Source organism: Lagopus muta, chromosome 10, assembly GCF_023343835.1.
Source record: "Lagopus muta isolate bLagMut1 chromosome 10, bLagMut1 primary, whole genome shotgun sequence".
Taxonomy (NCBI): Eukaryota; Metazoa; Chordata; class Aves; order Galliformes; family Phasianidae; genus Lagopus; species Lagopus muta.
The window spans coordinates 6,742,336-6,762,574 of record NC_064442.1 but is presented as its reverse complement, the minus strand read 5'-3'; the positions used below and the strand labels follow the sequence as shown (position 1 = coordinate 6,762,574).

At 41.3% G+C, this 20,239-nt stretch overlaps 1 protein-coding gene across 18 annotated transcripts in view; it reads right to left on the bottom strand.

Moving 5' to 3' along the window:
* Nucleotides 1-20,239, bottom strand: part of AGBL1 (AGBL carboxypeptidase 1) — a 487,401-nt gene that overhangs the window by 224,893 nt on the left and 242,269 nt on the right. Inside the window, exon 24 of one of the 18 annotated variants that reach the window (XM_048956255.1) lies at nucleotides 5,248-5,382. The exons of the other annotated variants lie outside the window; for them this stretch is intronic. Coding sequence (XP_048812212.1) covers nucleotides 5,358-5,382 — 25 coding nt within the window. The 3' untranslated portion in view covers nucleotides 5,248-5,357. Of the gene's footprint in view, nucleotides 1-5,247; nucleotides 5,383-20,239 lie in introns of those variants that run through there. 18 annotated transcript variants of the gene reach the window in all.

The following is a 20,239-nucleotide window of genomic DNA, read 5'->3' as shown; positions in this document are numbered from 1 at the left end:
TGGTTTTGGCTGATAAAATACAGCTACATGATGTATATGGGGGATGACTGATGAGTTCTCTCCAATACATAATTCTCCTTCAAATGCACGTACATTTCCGGGACATTGGGAAAAATACAGAGATTTCATAAGTAATTCCTTGGGATTTTTCACTCGCAGTGCGGCAGGTCACTTGCTATCTGTTTATTCTACTGATGGCTCAAAATAGAATCTTTTTTCTTCTGGAAAGAATGGGCATTGACAACTGTCCCTCTTAGGGAATCTTTGACTATTGTTCAGGATTGCTGCTTGACCTTCACTTGACTTGCCTAGCAGTTGCAGTGTCGTAGAGAAGAAAACGGAACATTTACTTTTTTTGGTACATATATCTGGCTCTGCTCATTCTTGTGAAATTTGCTGCAGTCTTGCCAATGCAAATCTACAAAATGAATGTTTAAATGCATCAGACAAAAAAGGAGGAAAGTTCCAAGTCTGGAGACCAGCACTGACTGTGGATATCAAAGCCTCCCTGTGAAGATGTACCAACAAATAATCATGTCTTTATCTTTTCTCTGCAGTGAAAAATAGCATCCTGGTAGCTTTGTATCATCCTATCCATAGCACTATTCCCTTCTTCCTCTAAACCTTCTCTCCATCATGATATGCCCTAATCCTTTGGAAGCTCTCCAAGACAGGGATATAGCTGTGCATAAGGAGCCAAGCATATCTATGGTACAGTTCGTAGACTGAAATAAGACAGAAAATGGCTTTCTTATAAATTTTCAAGATATCAGACATTTTACTGTGAGAAAACAGGAAAAAAAAAAAGAAAATGATTTTATTTCAGCACAAACAGGCCAAGTTCCCAGCAATTACAGCATTCACCTGAAAGTATAGGGCATTTTTCTCCACTCACACAGGGATTTGAGAATCCAGCCAGTTTCCTGACCTTATGGAAAGATTATCTCTCATTTTCCAGCAAAGCTGTACCAACTATATGGACTGCTATATACATACTGGTAAGGAAAGTGTCCTGCAGCTCTTATGACCTCTCTGCAGTGAACTGGAATTGCTTTGCCCTTCCTTTATTTTTCATTAAAATTCCACCTATGTCACTGAATCTAAGAGTGTGTGATGTTGCACGGTCTTGCTTTTGAGGAATTCATATGTTTTATTAAACATATTTTACAGGAGCACTGCTTCCAAAATCTTGTAATGAATCTAAAATGAATCTAAAGCAGCCACAGCTATCCCAGAGCACAAATCTATCTTTAATGGCTTCATAAAGAATTATTCTAGGAGGTAAGTGAAACAACTATGATGCTTTTAGGTAATTACACCTAGAGCAAGAAAAACCCTACAGCAACAAGATGCCAATGAAGAAGGCCTTTGGTCTGCCCTTTGTGTCTCGACCCAATTGCTACAAGGTCTGGTGCACATCTTGCTATGACTTTCCAATTCCATCTCAGTAGTTCAGGAGCTCCTCAGGGAGCAGCCTGGCTTCACGTCCTGCCTGAGAAAAGCCAGACAAGGCATGTTTAGTTCCTGACCTCGCCAAGGGAGGAAATTAACTACGAGCTGATGCAAGATGGCTCCAGTTTAAAGAACTATTGCATTTGCCTCCTTTGTTGCTACACAGTAAACACGAATGATGTGAACGTCGTAGGCTCCCACGAGATCTGCTTTTCCAATGACTCTTCGCCAAGGATTTCCACATCTTACAACATATGAGAAAATGCAACCTAAGCCCTAGGCAATGCCAGGTGCCCTGGCTTTCAGCCCACTGTGGCCCATCCTTTCATGAACGATATGAACATAATTAAACACTGCCTCAAATTCTGTTTGCTATGGCTGAGAGAGGTTTGGCCTCTTTGAGTGTACTTTTTTCCTTTTATTTATTTTTTTCTTCCTGCTGCAAACAGCCAAGAGAAAGGTGTAATTCATTGCTGAGATTTGTACTAATTAGTTTTTCAGGAGTTCCCAGGGTAATTGCAAGCTGTAATATTTATAATTGATTTGGCCAGATTAAAAATGAATGTCTGGTGCACCAGTTAGATATGTAAGAAGCAAGTGGGGCTTTATCACTTGGAGAGAAAGGAAGACAACTTGAAAATAAAACAAACAAACAAAAAAAGAGTGTGAAGAGCAAGAAACAGGCTGACTCCTGGCCAATGCTGTCCCCTAATGTTCATTCAGGCTTGCAACAATTTAGCCCTGGACAGCATTTTGCTTGTAGCCAGCAGAATTTGTGTTTGTCTTGTAAGAAATGTCTGCTTCCATTCTGTCCATTGGTGAGAAGATGGTTGATAACTGCGTCAAGAACAGACGGAAAGTTGAGCACACACTTCTCATTATATGTCTGGGAGACTGAAAAGCCTTGTCTGAACAGGAGGAATTGCATTTAATTGAATTACAGCGTGTTATTAGTACAGCTGTAATCCTTCTGTGAAAGGTGAGTTTGAGTAGAGGACAACTGGGTGTGTTTCTACTATCTGTTGATTACATGGCCTGCCTAGATTCCAGATATCTCTATTCAAGTCCACATATGCTTCTAATACTAATAAAAAACTCATGAGCTGATCTTTAGACTTGCAGGATGGAAAAGCTGGTGAGAAGCCAAAAGCTGTGGATTTGGTCTTATGAAAAATCATTAATTTCTTCTTAATGGAGAACCAATCTATATATCACTGCAGTGCTAACAATGCATCTGTAGCTGTAGGCTTGTAAGCATTAATAAAACCAACTGACTTGAACAGATGCAAATCAGCCATGAAATGGAGCTCTGGCAGTTGCTGCAGATCCCAAAGATAACTAGTTTTCTTTCTCTCTCCCTTCACAACTTCTTAGGTTTTGTCTTTTACATTTCAGCAGAGAAAAGCATCAAAATAAAATAAAAATCTTGCTTGCAGTTTAGATGAGATTTGTAAACTTGTATATTCACTTTGTTTTGTGAGGATGCCCTATCCTCTTCTATGTAGTACATTACCTGGCTTGAATAAGACACTAAAGATCTTATAAATCTGCTGCTTGAAAAGGTAGATGTGAATAAAACAACTGCAACTCCAGCAGCACTGGAAAGCTAAATCAAGGTACTAAGCAAAACTTCTGCTTAATGGTGAGAAGTCAATTAAATCTGAACCTAAATATGGGTGTAAGCATGCCAAAGCCTGCTGAATCTCCAGACACACTACACATGTGATCTGCTGAATTTAAAGTCACATCAAAAAAATTTCAGCCACCCCAAACAACTGTGGAACAATTTATTTATCTATGAATACCATCCAGCACTTTTTTTCTCTAGCAACTCCCTGGCAACGTGAGACATCCCTGAAGAAAATCGGAGACTTGACCGCCTGTATCTGCACAGCACTGTGCTCTTAAGAATTAGGACAAATCTTAAGACAACAGTGCTCAAGACCTGGAACTCAAGTTTAAGCAGATTGAATACCTTTATAAGAAGGCTTGACCTGAGAGGAGGTGGGTGCTTCATCCCTGCAGACACTGCAGGTCAGGCTGGATGGGGCTCTGAGCACCTGATCAGCTGTAGGTGTCCCTGTTCAGTGCAGGGGAGTCAGACCACATGGCCTTTAAGGGTCCCTTCCAACTCAAACAATTCTATGGTTCTATGACTCTAAGACACTTGATATAATCAGGCACTGTTGGGTGACTGAGCCTGAGTTGAGCTGTTCAGGGAAAGACTGAGTCTGGTCTTGTTTTCCAGATCCATATTACACTAAAACTTGTTTATTTAAGAGAAAAATACCACACAGAATCTGGGTCAGCCTGCAGACACCCAACCACATCTTCTGTTGAAATCGATCAAAGGTTCTTACATGACAAGTAACTGTAAAACTGCTCATTGCTATGTTCTGCCATCATTGGATAGATTGTGCAGTCTTACACTAAGGGAAATTTATGGCCAGCTCCAATGAAGCAGCTTGTAGTAAAGAGTTCAAAATCTGATCTGCTGTAATCTTGTTATGTTCATTAAAAATGGGAGGTAGATGCAGGAAATAAAAGATGGGTGACATAAAATAGATGGGTTAATATCCACCATGCAGCACTGATGGTGGCTTGGGTTTCACTCTGACTTTAAGAATCAAAAGAAATGCTTCTAAAACCGATAACATTTTGACTTTGCACAGCTTACGCTTCCTGTGGAAATGTGAGCAGTCAAGTCCCCCCGTATGGGACTACTGGAACTCATTAAAACACTGAATAATGTGAGAGATGCTGAAAATATGATTTGGAAAGTGTTTGGGAGCTTTGCTCACAGAGTCTCTACCCCAAGCAATTTCTTCTCAAAATGATAATCAAGTTATTGATGATACTTAGTAGTCCAGCCACTGTAATACAAAGAGATTATTGGAATCGTAATTGCTTTTGGGTGCTTCCAGTAATTGAGATGTTGACACTGCAGGAAAGAAAGAAATGCAGAAAGGTTTCTGCTTAGATGCTGAAAGTTTGCACTGCTGAGAATAAATAATGTAGAGGAATGCAGCTTCTCCTGGGTTCTTGTTTCCCTTGGTGCAGATTCATATCATTCCACTGACTTCATCCAAGTTTGTAACTGGCTCTATATATTTAATTTTAAAAGTCCAAGTTCCATATGTATATATCCCTTAGTTGTCTCTGAGAGACTTAAAGGATTTGGGATTTTTGAAAGCAGAATGTTTTAAGATAGCCAAGACAGTTCCAGTCTGTGCCTTAGTCACATATGTATGTTATGTACAGGGTATTTTTGGAACAGATAACCATGTATGTAAATATTTTCTTGCATACGAGAGGATTGATGCACTACCTGACTGAACTAAAAACTGCTGTAAATGATTAAACTTCAACCACTGTACCGCCTAAAGGAGAAAACAACCTCAGTTTTACTAGCTTTTCTTTGTGATTTCTTTATCTGACAACCACTGTATGGTTCAGAGACTCTATATGTATACACATACATAAATGTATTTATGTGTATGTGTATGAATATAGATATGTATAAAAAAACACACAAAGTAGATTACCACCTTTTATAATGAATGATAAATAGATACACAGGCATGTATATACACACACTCAGACACCAACACACCTGCACAGGCACACAATTACACTGCCTATTCTCTATTCAGAGCACAGTTTTCATTACAAGACATAGGAGGTCTCAAGAGATACCCCTACAGGTAGCTGAGAGATAACAGTAGATGATCACTGAACCTTGATTCTATTCAATTCAAGTGGAAGTAACCACAGGGAAAGTGCTGGCTACTGACCAGGGCAAATCAGTCCTTTGACTCTAGTCTTCAGGTGAGCGTTGGCAAAGCAGGAGGTCAACAGAAGGGAGACTCAGAACATCTGGGTAGGATTTGATATAGACAGGAAATTCAACTGGCAGGCAGGAATGGTTGTCTGCAACAGAAAGTGTTATTACCAGCTATTTGAGAGATTAAGCTAGAAGCTAAAAGCAAAACTGCGTGGCAAAGGTGAAATAAAATCTTTGATTCACTGTAGGGAAATATGGATTTACTCCTGTTCCACATGAAGCCAGCTCATTCCTGTACCTTTTAAAGTAAAGAATGACTGTTTTAGAAATGGTCTCTTCAAAGAGATAAATGATGACCAAGATTAAAAGCACTGAACTCTGGCAGAAAGGATGATTCAGGAGCTGGAGTGTCCAGAGAGGGTCTGGCCTCATGGAGGGGTTCAACAGCTGGTTGATGACTGGATTCTGCTCTACAAAGAAAGCCTTCGAGCAAATCTCAGCTTAAGGGTCGCTGAAAAACTTCTGGAGCATTCTAAAAACAAAGAGTTTCAGGCCAACATGGTGACAAAGCCCAGTAGGTTCCAGTCTGATGGATATCTGTCATCAAAACCATGTCATGGAGTAACCTCCACAAGTTCCTGCGTTATCACAGATTTCTTGAAATGAATCCAACACACATTTGTCACCCCAAAAGTTATACATTTCAATGTAAGCACGTTCATCATGACCGATCTGTGCAATTTCCTGTAGCTTAAAAAGTTATGAGACTGATACATAACTTTTGATGTCTCATCCTTCCTGGGGAGAACAAAGGTGTTTAGCCAATATAATTAGAAAAATGTGTGTGTGTGTGTACGTCAATAACAATAAAAAGCAAAGAAGGCAAGGTTTTGCTTTGAAAGCAAATTGAAGTGGAGCTCATGGCAGAAACATCTGATGAACTATGTGTGATCACAGATAATCAAGAATAGATACAGTTAAAACTTCAGCTTCTGCCCTCATCCTAAATCTTCCCTCAGAAACAAGGAGATTCAGATAAAACAAATCTGAACACTCGTGTTCAGCGTATTTCAAAACATTCTGATCAATTATGTTTTTACCACAATATGGCACCAGCTCCAGAACCTTACTTAACCTCATTCATTATGCAGCTGATTTGCATATGCTTTGGACTCCATTAAGGATTACAAAAAATGTCAGAGGCAGCACAGCAGTGGCAACTCTTTCTAATTCCTTGATCTTGCCAAAGCCCTGCCAGATGTTTCATGAAGAATAGCAAATATTTCATTATCCTCTCCTTGCCTCCCAACATTTGCCTGTCAGGAATCACAGTGAAGGATTTTGGTGATTTAGCACACAAGAAGAACATTGAGCACTGAGTGCTAACATAATCATGAAACACAACCTTCATCCTACTGCAGACCTCAAACAGAGTTTAAAGGATTTTCGGTGCCAGAAGGACCAACCAGTCAGGAGTACGGAACTCCCAGAAAACAGACTAAAGAGGAAAAGCAACAAGTTGCTGTCATCCACGTAGATGGCATCACAGTGCAAAACGAACATCATAAAGAACACAGAAGAGCTGCCATTGCTGTTCGTTGTACAGCTGATCTCCTAACACTTCCCTCTATTCCAGTTGTAGCTTTTTAACAATCTGCCACCTGTATAACACTGAGAAGGTGCTTTGGAATGAATCAATTTGTAGATTGTAACATCTATCAATTCTCAGCAGGGAACGTTTTTTGAAGTCTCTACTAAAATGAGTATTTCCTGAATATTTTATAAAAATCAATTTTCAAATGCCTGCCAAAGTGTTCTATGTGCTTTACCTGAAAAAAAAAATAATAAAAAGCAATTATATTTTCTTACTGTTTCTGTATGTGAATTTATGTGTTTATGTATTTATGTATGCATATATGAGTTCCCATTACAGTTCTTAAAAGAATGCAACACATCACGGAAACCAGCATATTCAGAGTGAAAGCTGAAGCATCATAAACCGATGAAAGTATTTGTTTAATCAAAATGGGATGTGTATTTGGATGGATGGAGCAAATTAGAACACAGCTTGCAGAGCAGTGAAACAATCACTTCACAGAGAACCACCCTAAGGATGTAATGTCACCCTCTGATTTACAACCAAAAACAATAAAAGGTCAGTTCTTGTGTGCGAAGTAAGAAGCTGAAAAGATGTGTCAGAGTGTGCATCAAGGGAAAATTGAATCATGAGGCTGAAACACTTGTGTTTGCAAGATAAAGGCTCTGCACTCGGCAGGCTCACTGTCACTTTGGGCAAACTGCTCTTCTCTCTTTGCCCCAGCTCCTCAGCAATGTGGAGAGAGCAGGCTCCATCATTCCACCCGAGCAGCAAGTTCATCATATGGGGGTAGAGCCAAGGTGCAGCTGAAGCCCTCTGCCATCTGTCTAATGTAAACAAGGGTCCAAGCTATTTAATTACCTCTTCTATGTAAATGCCTCTCTCTCTACCAGAAACAGTATGAAAATAGAATCATTAAGGCTGGAAAAGGCTTCTGAGATCATCTAGTCCAACCGTCCACCTATCATCAATATTACCCACTAACAACCTGGATGGATCCAGTCCAAAAGCTCCTCTCGGCAAACCAAGATTTCAGCAAAGAAAATACCAAGTTTCCAGATCCGCTGGGGAAAGAAGTGACCGTTCACAATTCTGCCAGACAAGAATGTGGAGTTTAGCCGAGGGAAAGATGAGGATGTAGGACTCCTGCTGACATCAGTAGGAGAGAAGAGTACAGTAATACCAAGGATTAGCTGCCAGGTCGTATTTCAAACAGAAGTGTTATAATTCTTGCAGTGTTGGAAACAAGTGAACGCAAAAAAAAAAAGGGGGGAGATTATTCAGATGAGAAAGAAACTGTTGCGAGCTGCCAGATTTTCTGTGCCCAGCCTGGCCTCTGATTTTAAGCTGTCCAGCTAGTATGTCTAGCACAAAACAAACAAACAACAACAACAAAAAAACAGCCAATCAGCTCAAGGATAGAAAGGCTGAGGACTTATGCTGGTTTCACTGGAGCTGAAAACCTCATTAATACGTAAATCTTGTATTTCCTGGCATTTGCCTTTGTATTTATGTTTTATTAGCTCCATTTTTTGTACCTTTGCTTCAGGAAGCTGCTTACTGTACCAGCATAAAATGACATCTGCTCTTCTCACAGTGGGTTCTGTCTTCCAGGAACATGAACATCAGAAAAAGACCAGACCATGAGATGTTCTGGCTCACAGACTGTCCCCTAAGGCATTGAAAAAGCCCACAAAAATTATATTCTCCAGTACAAATAAAACAAATCCAAGTGCTGGACTATGCATATACACTTTACAAAGGGGATTCATTTGGGAAGGCTATATTCACTTATGTATACAGGGTTCCTGACTACTATGCTATATACAGTCTTTTTTCCTTCTCAATTTTCTCCATCACATCAAGGTAACATCATTTTTTTTAATAGCAATTTTTGCTGCAGCAGCTTTACATGGGTACTGCAATAATTCTTCTACAGCCATTAACTCACAATGATGAAGGGGGAAAAAAGAGAAGGGAAAAAGGAAAAGAAGGGAAAGGAAGGGAAAGAAAGGAAAAGGAAGGCAAAGGGAATAGGAAAAGGGAGTGGGGAAAGGGAAAGGGAAAGGGAAAGGGAAAGGGAAAGGGAAAGGGAAAGGGAAAGGGAAAGGGAAAGGGAAAGGGAAAGGGAAAGGGAAAGGGAAAGGGGAAGGGGAAGGGGAAGGGGAAGGGGAAGGGGAAGGGGAAGGGGAAAGGGAAGAGGAAGAGGAAGAGGAAGAGGAAGAGGAAGAGGAAGAGGAAGAGGAAGAGGAAGAGGAAGAGGAAGGGGAAGGGGAAGAGGAAGGGGAAGGGGAAGGGAAAGGGAAAGGTGCTGAGGAACCCAGGCTCTCCAATGGCAGAGATAATAGGCCTGTAGAGCAGGTGCAGCAAAGACAGACTGCTGCTGACTTTACCGTGAGATTGCCAAGCTTATACTGGACTTTCCTCTTTTCTGCACAGCCAACCTGCAGATAAACTGTGTCAGATTTAATGGTGCATGATACAGGCAATTCAGTATCAAGGAGAAAAAAGCATCTCAGAGGCAAGATGGGTTATCAGCTTAGCTCCAAAAGCAGCCTATCAAGAAACACTGCCAAGGCGATTTCAGAAATCTATAATTTAGATGTTACCTTAAGCCTAAAACTTTGTTTGAAAACTTCATACTTCTCACAAGCGGGCTAGCAAAGCCCAGGAGGATCAAACTAGATATCAGTTTAGATGACAAAGTAATACACTTAGTGTATATGAAGTGCTGTACACATGAAAGGTACAGGAAGGATGGCAACATTATACGGCTTTATCCTGCAAGGAATCAAAGCTGTTATTATACAGCAGTTTTTTCAGGGCTATTACACTCCATTGCTTAGCCACCAATCAGCTTACCTTTCTGGGCTTCCCAACAATACGAATTGCTTTAAATAACAATGCATTTACTTTACATACAGGCTTCTCAGCCTGAAACACCCCTGAAACAAGGGAAGCATTCTGATGATTTACACGGCGAAAGGTCTGTTGATGCACTTGCAGCTGCACTGTCCGACCAAGCAGCTGAGCTCCTGAACAGCATCATTCACCACTAATTCCACAGCTATTTCTGAAGCAGAGAAAAACTTGTTATTTTTAGAAACGAAAGTGAAGAATTTCAGATTCAGTGAACAGCCAGTGGAACGATTTTAGGGATGTACAATATAAGAAATACACCCTGTGTGTAAGCTTGATGAAGATACAAGGCTCAACACCTTGATTTTTAATACTCAGAGTATTTCTTGGTTTGCTTGTGACTGAGAAGTGCTGTGAAATGGCAATCACACCACTGAGAGCCTATGGCACTTTTCACGCCAGCCCTACATACTTTATTTGGGGATGGGCAATACAACAAGGCATGGTGCGAGATGCAGACATCACTGCAGTGCAGTTTTTACTGTAACTGTTTCCTACAAAGCCTGCAGTTAAATACACTCCCACAATTAGGGCCGTACTAACCTAGGCTGATGAGGGTGAATTCATTAAACAAAGGAGTAAATAATGCACTCAGAGCTCTGCGATGACAGCGGAACAGAGCCATGTACAACAAACCCAAATCTGCTGCTCCCTGTCTGCTGCTCCTAACTGCCTCCTTCCACCTTTTCATGCAGTTCCAGACATTTCTGATGCAAAAAAAGGCCATGGGGAGACAACGAAGGAAGAAGAACATTTCCTGAGCTGTCTATGCCCTCGATGCTTTCAAGGTCTGCCCCTCTCAGCAGCTTGGCATGCCCTACTCCCACACCGCTCCCTATGGTCAGGAAATGCCTAACATTTCACTTCTTACAAAGGATCTCCTTTGAGATGGATTAACCTAGTACTCCTTAAACTCAGACCCATCAATTTCCTCTGTTGGAAACTTTGGATTTAGATATCTTTGCTGTACTGGAAAATATCCACTGATAACAAGCAATTATTATTACAAGATATATCCTTGGAGATAGAAACTGGATGATAAAAAAAGTCTGAAATGAAGGGAAGAGGGAAAAACCAAAAATACTCTTCTCACTTAACCTGGCAGAGTTTTAATCACTTTCCCAGCATGTGGTACCCAAGAGCCCTTGGATGGCTTCCTGAACAAGACACAATTGGCACCTACCATGTAAAGCACTCGATTCTGACAATAATATTAAGCATCATTACTGAAAATGGATGGTAGAGTTCAATGCTAATTTCAAATTTAATTTGGTGTTTGAAGCCATTAAATATATATATATAATCTTCTCCCCACAAACTAGGGTTTGGGCCCTGAAGGCAGCATCCATAGCAAAATAAAAGACAGTTGGTGAAGTTATTTCTACGAGGCTTTACAAGCACACATTAGATCAAATGATTCAGAAAACATATATCTAATAGAATGCTTGTCATATCAAGAACAATAATTAAACTGCTTGTGGTTAGGACTGTTTTGAATCATTAATTGTAGTGGTAAGGAGGTGCTGTTAGAGCAGAAGACCTGAGCTTAACGTGCTTGTCTTTCTACCTCTGTGCATACTGGTGGTGTTCAGGTCACAGAGAAAACGAACAAACCAACTCTGACAAGTGCCAGATTGACTTTGAGGTACATCATAAACTCTCAGAGCACACACGGTGCTGAGCAAGCAGCACAGCAGTGGCCTGGAGGGTACCTTCCAGGGCCATGAGAAGGAACTTGTCGGCATCAGTGGCAGTGTGATAACACATGCTAAGCAGAGACTGATAGCCCCAAAATGAGCATCCCTACTGGCCAAGGGACCACAACAGGACCAGCTTCCTTGGGATGGCTCTCAAGTTGGGCAGCAGTTACCAGACACATGGTCTGACAATCTCAGCAGGAACGGGTGATCAGGTAGATGAGAACTCCTGTCCAAAATGAATTATAGGAGAATAGGATGCTCCGTGTTGCTGCCGTGACACTCAGTAGTGGGACTTTAAATTGCTCTCTGTGGTACCTCTCAATGAGATAACAGGAGAGCTGGGAAAGAAGCATCCTGAATGGGCTTGTGGGATGATAGTAGCAGCATGGGCCAGACCAGCCCATAAAGCCTGGCCCTGGCCAGTGCCTAGCATTGGAAACGAATTTGAAATGTCATCTAATTGTAAACGTGGATATTAGAGTCATACCCAGAGTTTGGACTGTTTCCAGTTCTGAAATCCAAGCAACGTATTTCCTATTTACTTACTCAGTATTTCTTCAGCACCTAATTGTCTACCTGCTGGCCTGGCCTTTTCTGCCATACTCTTGCCAGGCCATCAATGACGTGTCCATCAGGGTGAAACAAGCTTTGAATCAGGTGATAAATTGCTGTTTTTGCTGCAGCTGCTAACATCCCTTAAATATTTAAACAGCATGATTTGTACACACACCTAGTAGCTACTTGGTTACCTTCATTTTGGATGAGGTACTGTGCACTTTCTTGGATGTGCGTGTCAAATATTCATAGATGGTAGGCTTCTGAAATATCTTTCTGTAGTATTTATTTATAGCATTTATTTATTAACAGGATCAATCTTTATGTGCCTAGATATATTATTACTTGATGCCTCATCCATTTTTTTCCCAGGCAGTGTCTTTCTATCTGACAATATCCCTCTTCCTGCAACATCTATTCACAGTACATCTGTCCAAGGTATCTCCCCCTGCACACTCATAGTATCCATCTCTTTAATTATAACTGTATATCCACTCCATCTAACGCTCGTCATCTATCTGCAGCACTTACTGTATCTCTGCACACCATCTCTTTATCTAGGCACTGGTATCTGTCTCTTTGACGTGACTCTATCCCTTTCTCTCAGTCATCCACAGCACCAGGGTCTAATTGTGGATTTTGGACCACAACTATCACTTCCTTTTTTTTACCAGGTTGTGTTCTACAAATCACTGATTAATTTATTTGTTTTGCTGGGAAGGTGGATGTGAGATGTGAACTTTAAGAGGGTACAAGTACCTTAGGGTCAAAGACTCTTTCCTAGGCTTATTTACTTCCCTGCTTCGTGCTAGCTGCTCATTGCTGCAAGGGCGGGAGCTGTACTGAGCTGCTGTTATCTGAGAAACTCATCTTCAGAGATGCTGCAGTGACTACCACTCCCCTTTCCCTCTCCCTTTCCCTTTTCCTGCTCTCCTCCCGTCTCTCCTCTCTTCTCTCCCCCAACACTTTGAATCTATTTCCCTGTGTTTGTTCCTACTTTACTTTTGCCCACCTGGCATTCTCAGGATGACAAGTGAATGCGTCTTCCTATTAAAATTTCAATGCCAAATTAATATTAAAGCCAAAGGAAAAATCCATTTGGCACAGATTTACTGCGATCTGAAACGTTAGGCCCAGCAAAACACTGCAGTGAGAGGTTAAACAGGTTTCACAGCCACTCCACACCTTATGAAGGACTCAGTGACCCTCTGCTCTTAAAGCATACGATAGGGGGAGAGCTCCTGCCCATCCAGGGCAGCAGTCTGGGTGACAAGGAGAGAGATGTGCTCTCAGGACCATAAGAAGGAGGACAGCAAAAACTAACACCCCTTCTTGCTTTTTCTCCTCCCTCCTTTTTTATCATCCAGATGAATTGTGACAAGAATAAAATAATACAAAAGATGGTCAGGTCACCTGGAAGTGATCAGAGAGTCTGTTAAAATGTCAGGAGCATCTGGAAGAAAGGAGGAAAAAAAAGAAAAAGCAGAGCAAACTACAACAGAAAAAGGAAGGAAGGAAGAGCTCACATGTCTCTGGTTTTGGTTCCCTGAACAAAGACCAAACACTTCATAATTTTCCTTCACACAGGGCCAGTGTGGTTCAATGGCAGAATAAAATATGCATTAATGAATTAAGAGCTTCACTGCTTTATGGGTACATTTCACTCTATCCCTTGTTTAGAGCTGCTGGAAAAAGGACTGAGATGCAAAGTAAGTCAACATGAATTGACCGGTATTGGCATGGAAGGAGCAAATCATATTTTCAGTGAAGTCAGCAAACTTGGCAACAGCTTCAGAGTGGAACTAGATTTCACCTGGTAAGTAAAGAACCTCTGGAGGCTTTCTGCAGAACTATCCAAAAGTAGGAACAGGGCATCCCTAAATGGACACAGATATTTGAGTGCCAGTGGCAGCTGTCAGCTGAGGCAGTGGCAGAAGTCTGACTTGCCCACCCCAGGCTGACACTGTGGTAGACTAAAGGTGAAATGCCTTCTACTCCTCAGAATTAATCCTAGCTGTCTTTGTTGAGGTTTGAAAGAGGTGTTTGATGTTGGTCCTTGTTTCCTAAACAGGTAAAATATTGCTCTGCTCAGACTCACGTCAAAGTAAGGAGTGTAGGAAGAAGCAGCAGCGGAGGAGGGAAAACAGTGAGTGATGAGAAGTAGGGTCAGCTGCTCAAGAGGTTTTGCCCAAATGTCTCTCCTCATGTTCACCTAGATCATGGAGCGAAGACAAAGTACGTACTGATTGGAACAGGATGTGGACACTCTCCAAAGGTAGATCAGAAAGAACAATCCATCTCTTCTGACTGGGCTATATAATTTACTCATTGTGAGCAGATGGGTTATGAGGTCTGCCATCAGTGATGAATTATATTCCTGATAAGTCATTCCTAGCTAATGAGGATCCATTATCATTAGCTGCTAAGGAAGAATAACGGCTTGCCAGGACAGAGTGGGAGTTTCACAATTTCCAGGGAGAAAATTCTGGGCTGGTAGCCACCTGGCAAGTGAATTTTCAGGAAACCAGAAGATTTCTAAGATGGATGCCTTCTGCCTACCTCAAGTTTTGGCTTTTAATTTCCTCGGGCAAGTTCAGGAGTGAGAATGTAAGAGGAGGTGGAGGAGGAGGAAGCGAAGGAAAATAGTAGTAACTGTATCTGATAAGACTGTGATTAAATCAAGGTCTCACTCTAATTACACTGCATTTAAATAAACTTTGCCTAGTAAGTAATTGTAATTAAACTACAATTAAACCTGTATTTATATCGCCATTTCCTCCCCTGCACAGCTGTCTGTTTCCACCTCCTGTCGCTGCTGTCTATCTGCCAAAACCTCTGAATTTAGCATGGGGGACTTCATGTTTCCTTGGACTTCCTGGAGGAGATGTTGTGGGGGACAAGTTCTGAGATTCCCCCGTTTCCACAGTGCTATCAGCTATAAGGAGCTTCTGTTTTCATGCTGTGTAGGAGGAAAGAGATGCAGCTGATGCTAAAGAGAGGTGCTAAACTGGATCTTAGGGAAGGTTGGGAGGGGCAGAGATATGAATGAAGAGATGTGAGTGTCTCTTCTGCTCTCATGGGAACTTGAAACAGTACATATTCCCCCTCTCATTATTATTATTACTTTTTAATTTATTCACATTTCGGCTAGACATAAAGCTATGCCTGCCCTCTCCTTTGCATCACATAGAAGCATTAAGGTTGGAGAGACCCCTAAGATCATGTAGTCCAACCATCAACTCATCAGATATGCTTGTGCCTAAGCAGTGCTGTACATGACATGGACCAAAAGAGATTACTTACCTACACTGAACCTACAGGTGAGACTCCAGAGCTGGGAATACAGCTGTTACTAGCTTTTCTAGGAATGCTCACCAATTCAACATTTTTTCATTTCCTTTATTTGCAGCACTGAGCTACCTACACATACCAGCCCTACAGGTGGTCTTTAAAGTTTACTGCAGTTTTGAACAGTTGGGATGGGTAGGCTGCTGTGAAAAAACCAGGAGGCTCAAGTCATCTAAAGTGGAAACCAGATTCCTGCCAAGAATTTGAAGGTGGTAAAGAAAGAAGATAAACAAAAGGAGAAACGGAACTGAACAAAACAAGGGATAAACAGCTAAAGGGAGAGTGATAAAAATGAGGAGGTGAACACATATCACATTACAAAGGATGCCCAGGGCTAATAAAAGCAGAGCAGCTTCTCTGCCTTACCTCCCTCCTCACGAGTGATGATGGAAAACATCTCCATTTGTGCCTCTGCCATCACACAGCTCTAATTAGGGACTGGAGAAATACCACTGTCACCCTCATCTGTTTGTGTTCAGTCGCTGAAAGGACACCATGCATCTCCCTGACAGCTAGTCATTACAGGTTTGTATGAGCACCCCTCCTTCCACCAGAGGTATTGAGCCCTCTGTTAAATACCTCAGCTGAGACCCTCACTGTAGTTCTGTTACTCAAGGGAGGTGAGCCATGAAGCTTTTGTCGTTGGAAATCACTGCTAGGAGGATAACTGCATCTGTTGGAAGACAGACTGAATGCTAGACATGCTAGAAGCATACCAGATATGTTGCTTCAAATGACACAGCAAAAGGGAGAACCCAGGTGTACATGTGTGGGGTGCCTGGAAGTACCTATGGGTACGATGGAACACAATAATCATAAATTCTTATTATCCCAAAGTAGTTTCATAAATCTGTGTGGTTAAAGATCATTTCACCATGTCTGCTGTGTTCACTCCCTCCTCTGCTCTATCTTCCTTCAGGCACTTGCTATTTGTCCCCGAACAGCTGGTCTCAGGAAGGTCGTTATGGCAGGTATTAGCAAGAAAGAACAGAACAAGCATCTTAAGCTTGATTTTGTGATGTGACAGTACTCCCCTGATCAGGTGTGATTTGTCATGTCAAAGAATATAGATCCCAACTCTATGACTCTCAATTTCCTCTCAAACCTTTCTTTAACCTACAAAGCTCAGTTCTACTTCCAGAAATAGGAGATAAAAGCAATACTACTGGGGTGACATTTATCAGAGGAAAGATTGGACATTTCTTTCCCTGCAGACTCCTACTCCAGAATCACTGTTTATTTATTGGATAGTTCAGCAATATCATTCACTCATAATCAATCTGATTCAAACTGCATCATTTCCGCAGCTTGAATCCTCACTTCCTAAATCATAGGGGTGAAAACCCCTACAGGCTGCATATACCCCCAAGTTCCCCCACGTGGCTCTGTAGCCTGTGTCCTTTCTAATCAAGAACCAGTGAAAGAAATGCCTTCTTTGTAAGCACATGAACCACTCCCCCTCTTTGGCAACCCGCTGCCCACAGAGACATACCATTGACTCCATGATTACTTTCAGTTTGCTTCAGCTCAACTTAGAGGTGCAATCAAAGGAGGCAAATGACTGTCACAGGTCAAAGCCCAAACCTTCCCTTCCCTCCTAATGTATCTGTGAGTGCCTTCGGCTCTTTGTTTTCACTTGCACTGAATACAAGTCTGCCAGTAATTTTGTTCTATTAGGCAGATGGAATAATGTGAACAATTATCAGCTCTGTGTGCATTTTCTGTCTTTCTACTTTAATGTAAATACATCTATTTGCAATCATAGATGGCCTTCAAAGCTCTTACAGATCTTTCAGTGATGAGGCTTAGACAATAGGCTCCTGAGCTCTTAGGATCAATGTCCAGCAACAGGTAAGGATGGAACTACTGGTGAAAGCGCAGCTTTCTGTGATGCTTTCTGCGCCTGTTTGTCACCTATCTGTCAGCCACCAAATTCAGGCTGTGCGTTGCAAGTACTGTGTGCACAACTGCAAACTCACTCATTTCCAAAATCGAATATTCAAAATAACAATGAGCACAGCATCTCTTCCCCTCTGCATGCATTTGCACAAAAGCAGTAGGCAACGGCCCACTAGGCTGGTTATATTTATGCTCTAGAGCATGATCTAGAACTATCGATAGGAATACAAGTTTTGTCAAAGACATAGCCATGGAAGGATTAAGGACCCAGCTACCAGCAAGCCCCACATATTCTCTCTGAAATCCCACAGCAGGTGAGAGCTGTGGGAAAGAACAGAAGAGCAGAACAGAAAGCTTTGGAGGGCAGAGGCAGAAGACTCTGCGACATTATTCTTCATTCAAAATGCAGATGAATTTGCCAAGCAGGAAGTAATATGGAGAAAAGGTGTCTAATGTATCACATGTCATCTCTGCTGTCACTCACACACTTTAATTACCCTTAAATCAAGTGCAATAGCTTCACCAGCCCTGAAGTACGTGCTGTCTGTCTCCTTACACACATAATAAGGCCTGCAGGGATTTTAGAGACTTTAGCATTTCGTGTCTCACTGCTCTGATCCTCAGGTTTCTTTTAGCATAAAATCACCTGAAAAGCATTGGAAGGCACAGCCTTATTTTTATCAATCCCTATTCTGCTTGCCAAGCCTAGCTGAATCAATGAATGCCCAAGATTGTGATTTGGATTCTCTTGCACAGACTGTATTTGTGTACTGCTGTTCCCATATGTCATCATGTACTTGTTATGCTGGTTGTTACTCCAGTCATATCTAGCCAAGGAAGCAGTCACAGCAGAAAGCTTACAATATTTCTAATTTACAAGTTTTAGGGATGGACAAAATCTTTTGGGAGAACAAAGAACAGAAATTCCCAACCACTTCTCTTGTCTGTAGGGTTCACATTCCAATCAAAATGTATTGTTCCTATGAGAAGATTTAGGAATTTAAGATTTAGGAAAAGTTTAGTTAATTTTATAATTTTTTCATTTTTAAATATACAAACATAGAAATGTAAATAAATAGAACATATAATATGATATATATATATATATATATATAAATGATATAAATACAAAAACATATTTATATTTTTAAATATGTGTCTCTTGGCCTTCAATTTGCCAACTACAATGGCTCACCATTCCAGGACACTGGAGTACTGAACCACTGTAAGAAAGAGCAGGATCAGTCTCAACTGGTTTAGCTACCCAGAATTAGGCACCCAGGCCAAACTGAATTTTGTGGCTACCTTTCAAATGAATGGGGAGTAAGTGATATATTCTAGCCAGAGGTAATAAAAGTTAATAGGGTAATCATCTTTTAGTAGTCCATTCAGCTCTTCAGAAATCACAGAAGAGGCAATTTAACCAGTTCTGGTTATCCACTCAAGCTTCACATAGAAAGGGTTACATTTTGCAAAGTATCATGCTGCTGAAAATGAGCACCCCATTTGAGCAGAGACAGATGAAGGGTATTACAATGGTCAGTGTAAAAAGAAACAAGACTAAAACAAGAGATCTGCAGACCTGCAAAGTTTAGAACTGGTATCAGTCTTGCACCTGGGCTGTCTGAATATTCTGCTCTTGAAGTTAGGATATATATTGCTGAACTAGGAAAGGTCTAAAGCATACAAAACGTAAGCATTTGCTTATTTTTCCCTGCAAAGACAATGAATGTGTTTTGCATTACATGTGATGCAAAGTGAGAGCAATCCTACCCCCAAAGAGCTTGCACAAGAGTGAGCTGGAATGTACAAGTAGTATGATAATATATTAGGTGGCTGTACAGTGCTATCCTGAAAATCTCAGCCTGTTAGCAAATGATGGTTTTGTTAAGAAAAATGATGTGTGGTTTGCTGGCTCAGTCTTGCAGGATATTTTTTGTCCCATCTGGATGGAAGGAGAGGAGCCAGAGTCCAGGCTGAGCTGTCCTTGAGGAGAAGACCTGGGAGTAACATAGCTTAAGTGGAAAGCGTGGGCTGGATTTCTGTTTTGAGTTCAATTTGTGAATAAATAAACCAAGAAATTTGCCACCTGCTTGGGACGCACTTGAAAGAAAAGAGAAGGAAAAACATCACAGGGGTTCTGATACTATCAGCGCCATGTTGTCGAGTTTGAATCCCACCTTGGAAGCATCCCACAGGAAATGCATTTGCAGGAAGGAGCTGAGAAAGGAAAGAGCAGTGGAGTTGGGAATCTGGGCTACTGCTGGTAGAAAAGAAAGCCCGTTAGAATGTGGGGGTGTAAAAGCCTGGGAAAACATTACTTTTTTTAAACAAAGACTCAAGCAAATTTTTAGCAGGCTCTGCCAAGACTAGGAGAACACCTCAAATAACAGGAAAAGATGTCAGTGGAAACAGCAACAGAAGAAACAATGCATTTTTTAAGAGACTAGGGCACTGATCTTTTCCCATCTTCTGATTTTCCAGATAAAGATACTATACATGTTTTTATATAGATGTACATGATGGTATATCATACACAAACATGAGGATTGTGGCTATGTTATTGTCTCTGAGTTGAGAGGATTTTAGGTAAATAGCTGAATAATGCAGTTTTGTAAAGGGCAGAAGGGCAGAAGTCCCATCGCTTTCAACAGAACTCAACAGCTAAAATAGTTTTTAGACAAACCTTGCAGCTTTTCAGGTCACAGGCTGTGCATAACCTATCAAAGGTAATTTAGGTGCACGTAATGGAATGAGTGGAAAATTAACCATGGCTGCAGCAGCAGACAAAAGGAAGCCAACAAGGAGAATTCTGAAGATACCGCAGTCTGCCACGTGGGTGAAAAGACAGAGCTAGCAGATGGATTTCTGTTTTGTTCACAGCGAAGGAGCCTGAGGTACCAAGACAAGGGAAAGAGAGGCATTGGAGGCCTCACTAATCTGAACAGAGAGGAAATGCTGGCTTCTGGATGTGACCAGGTACAT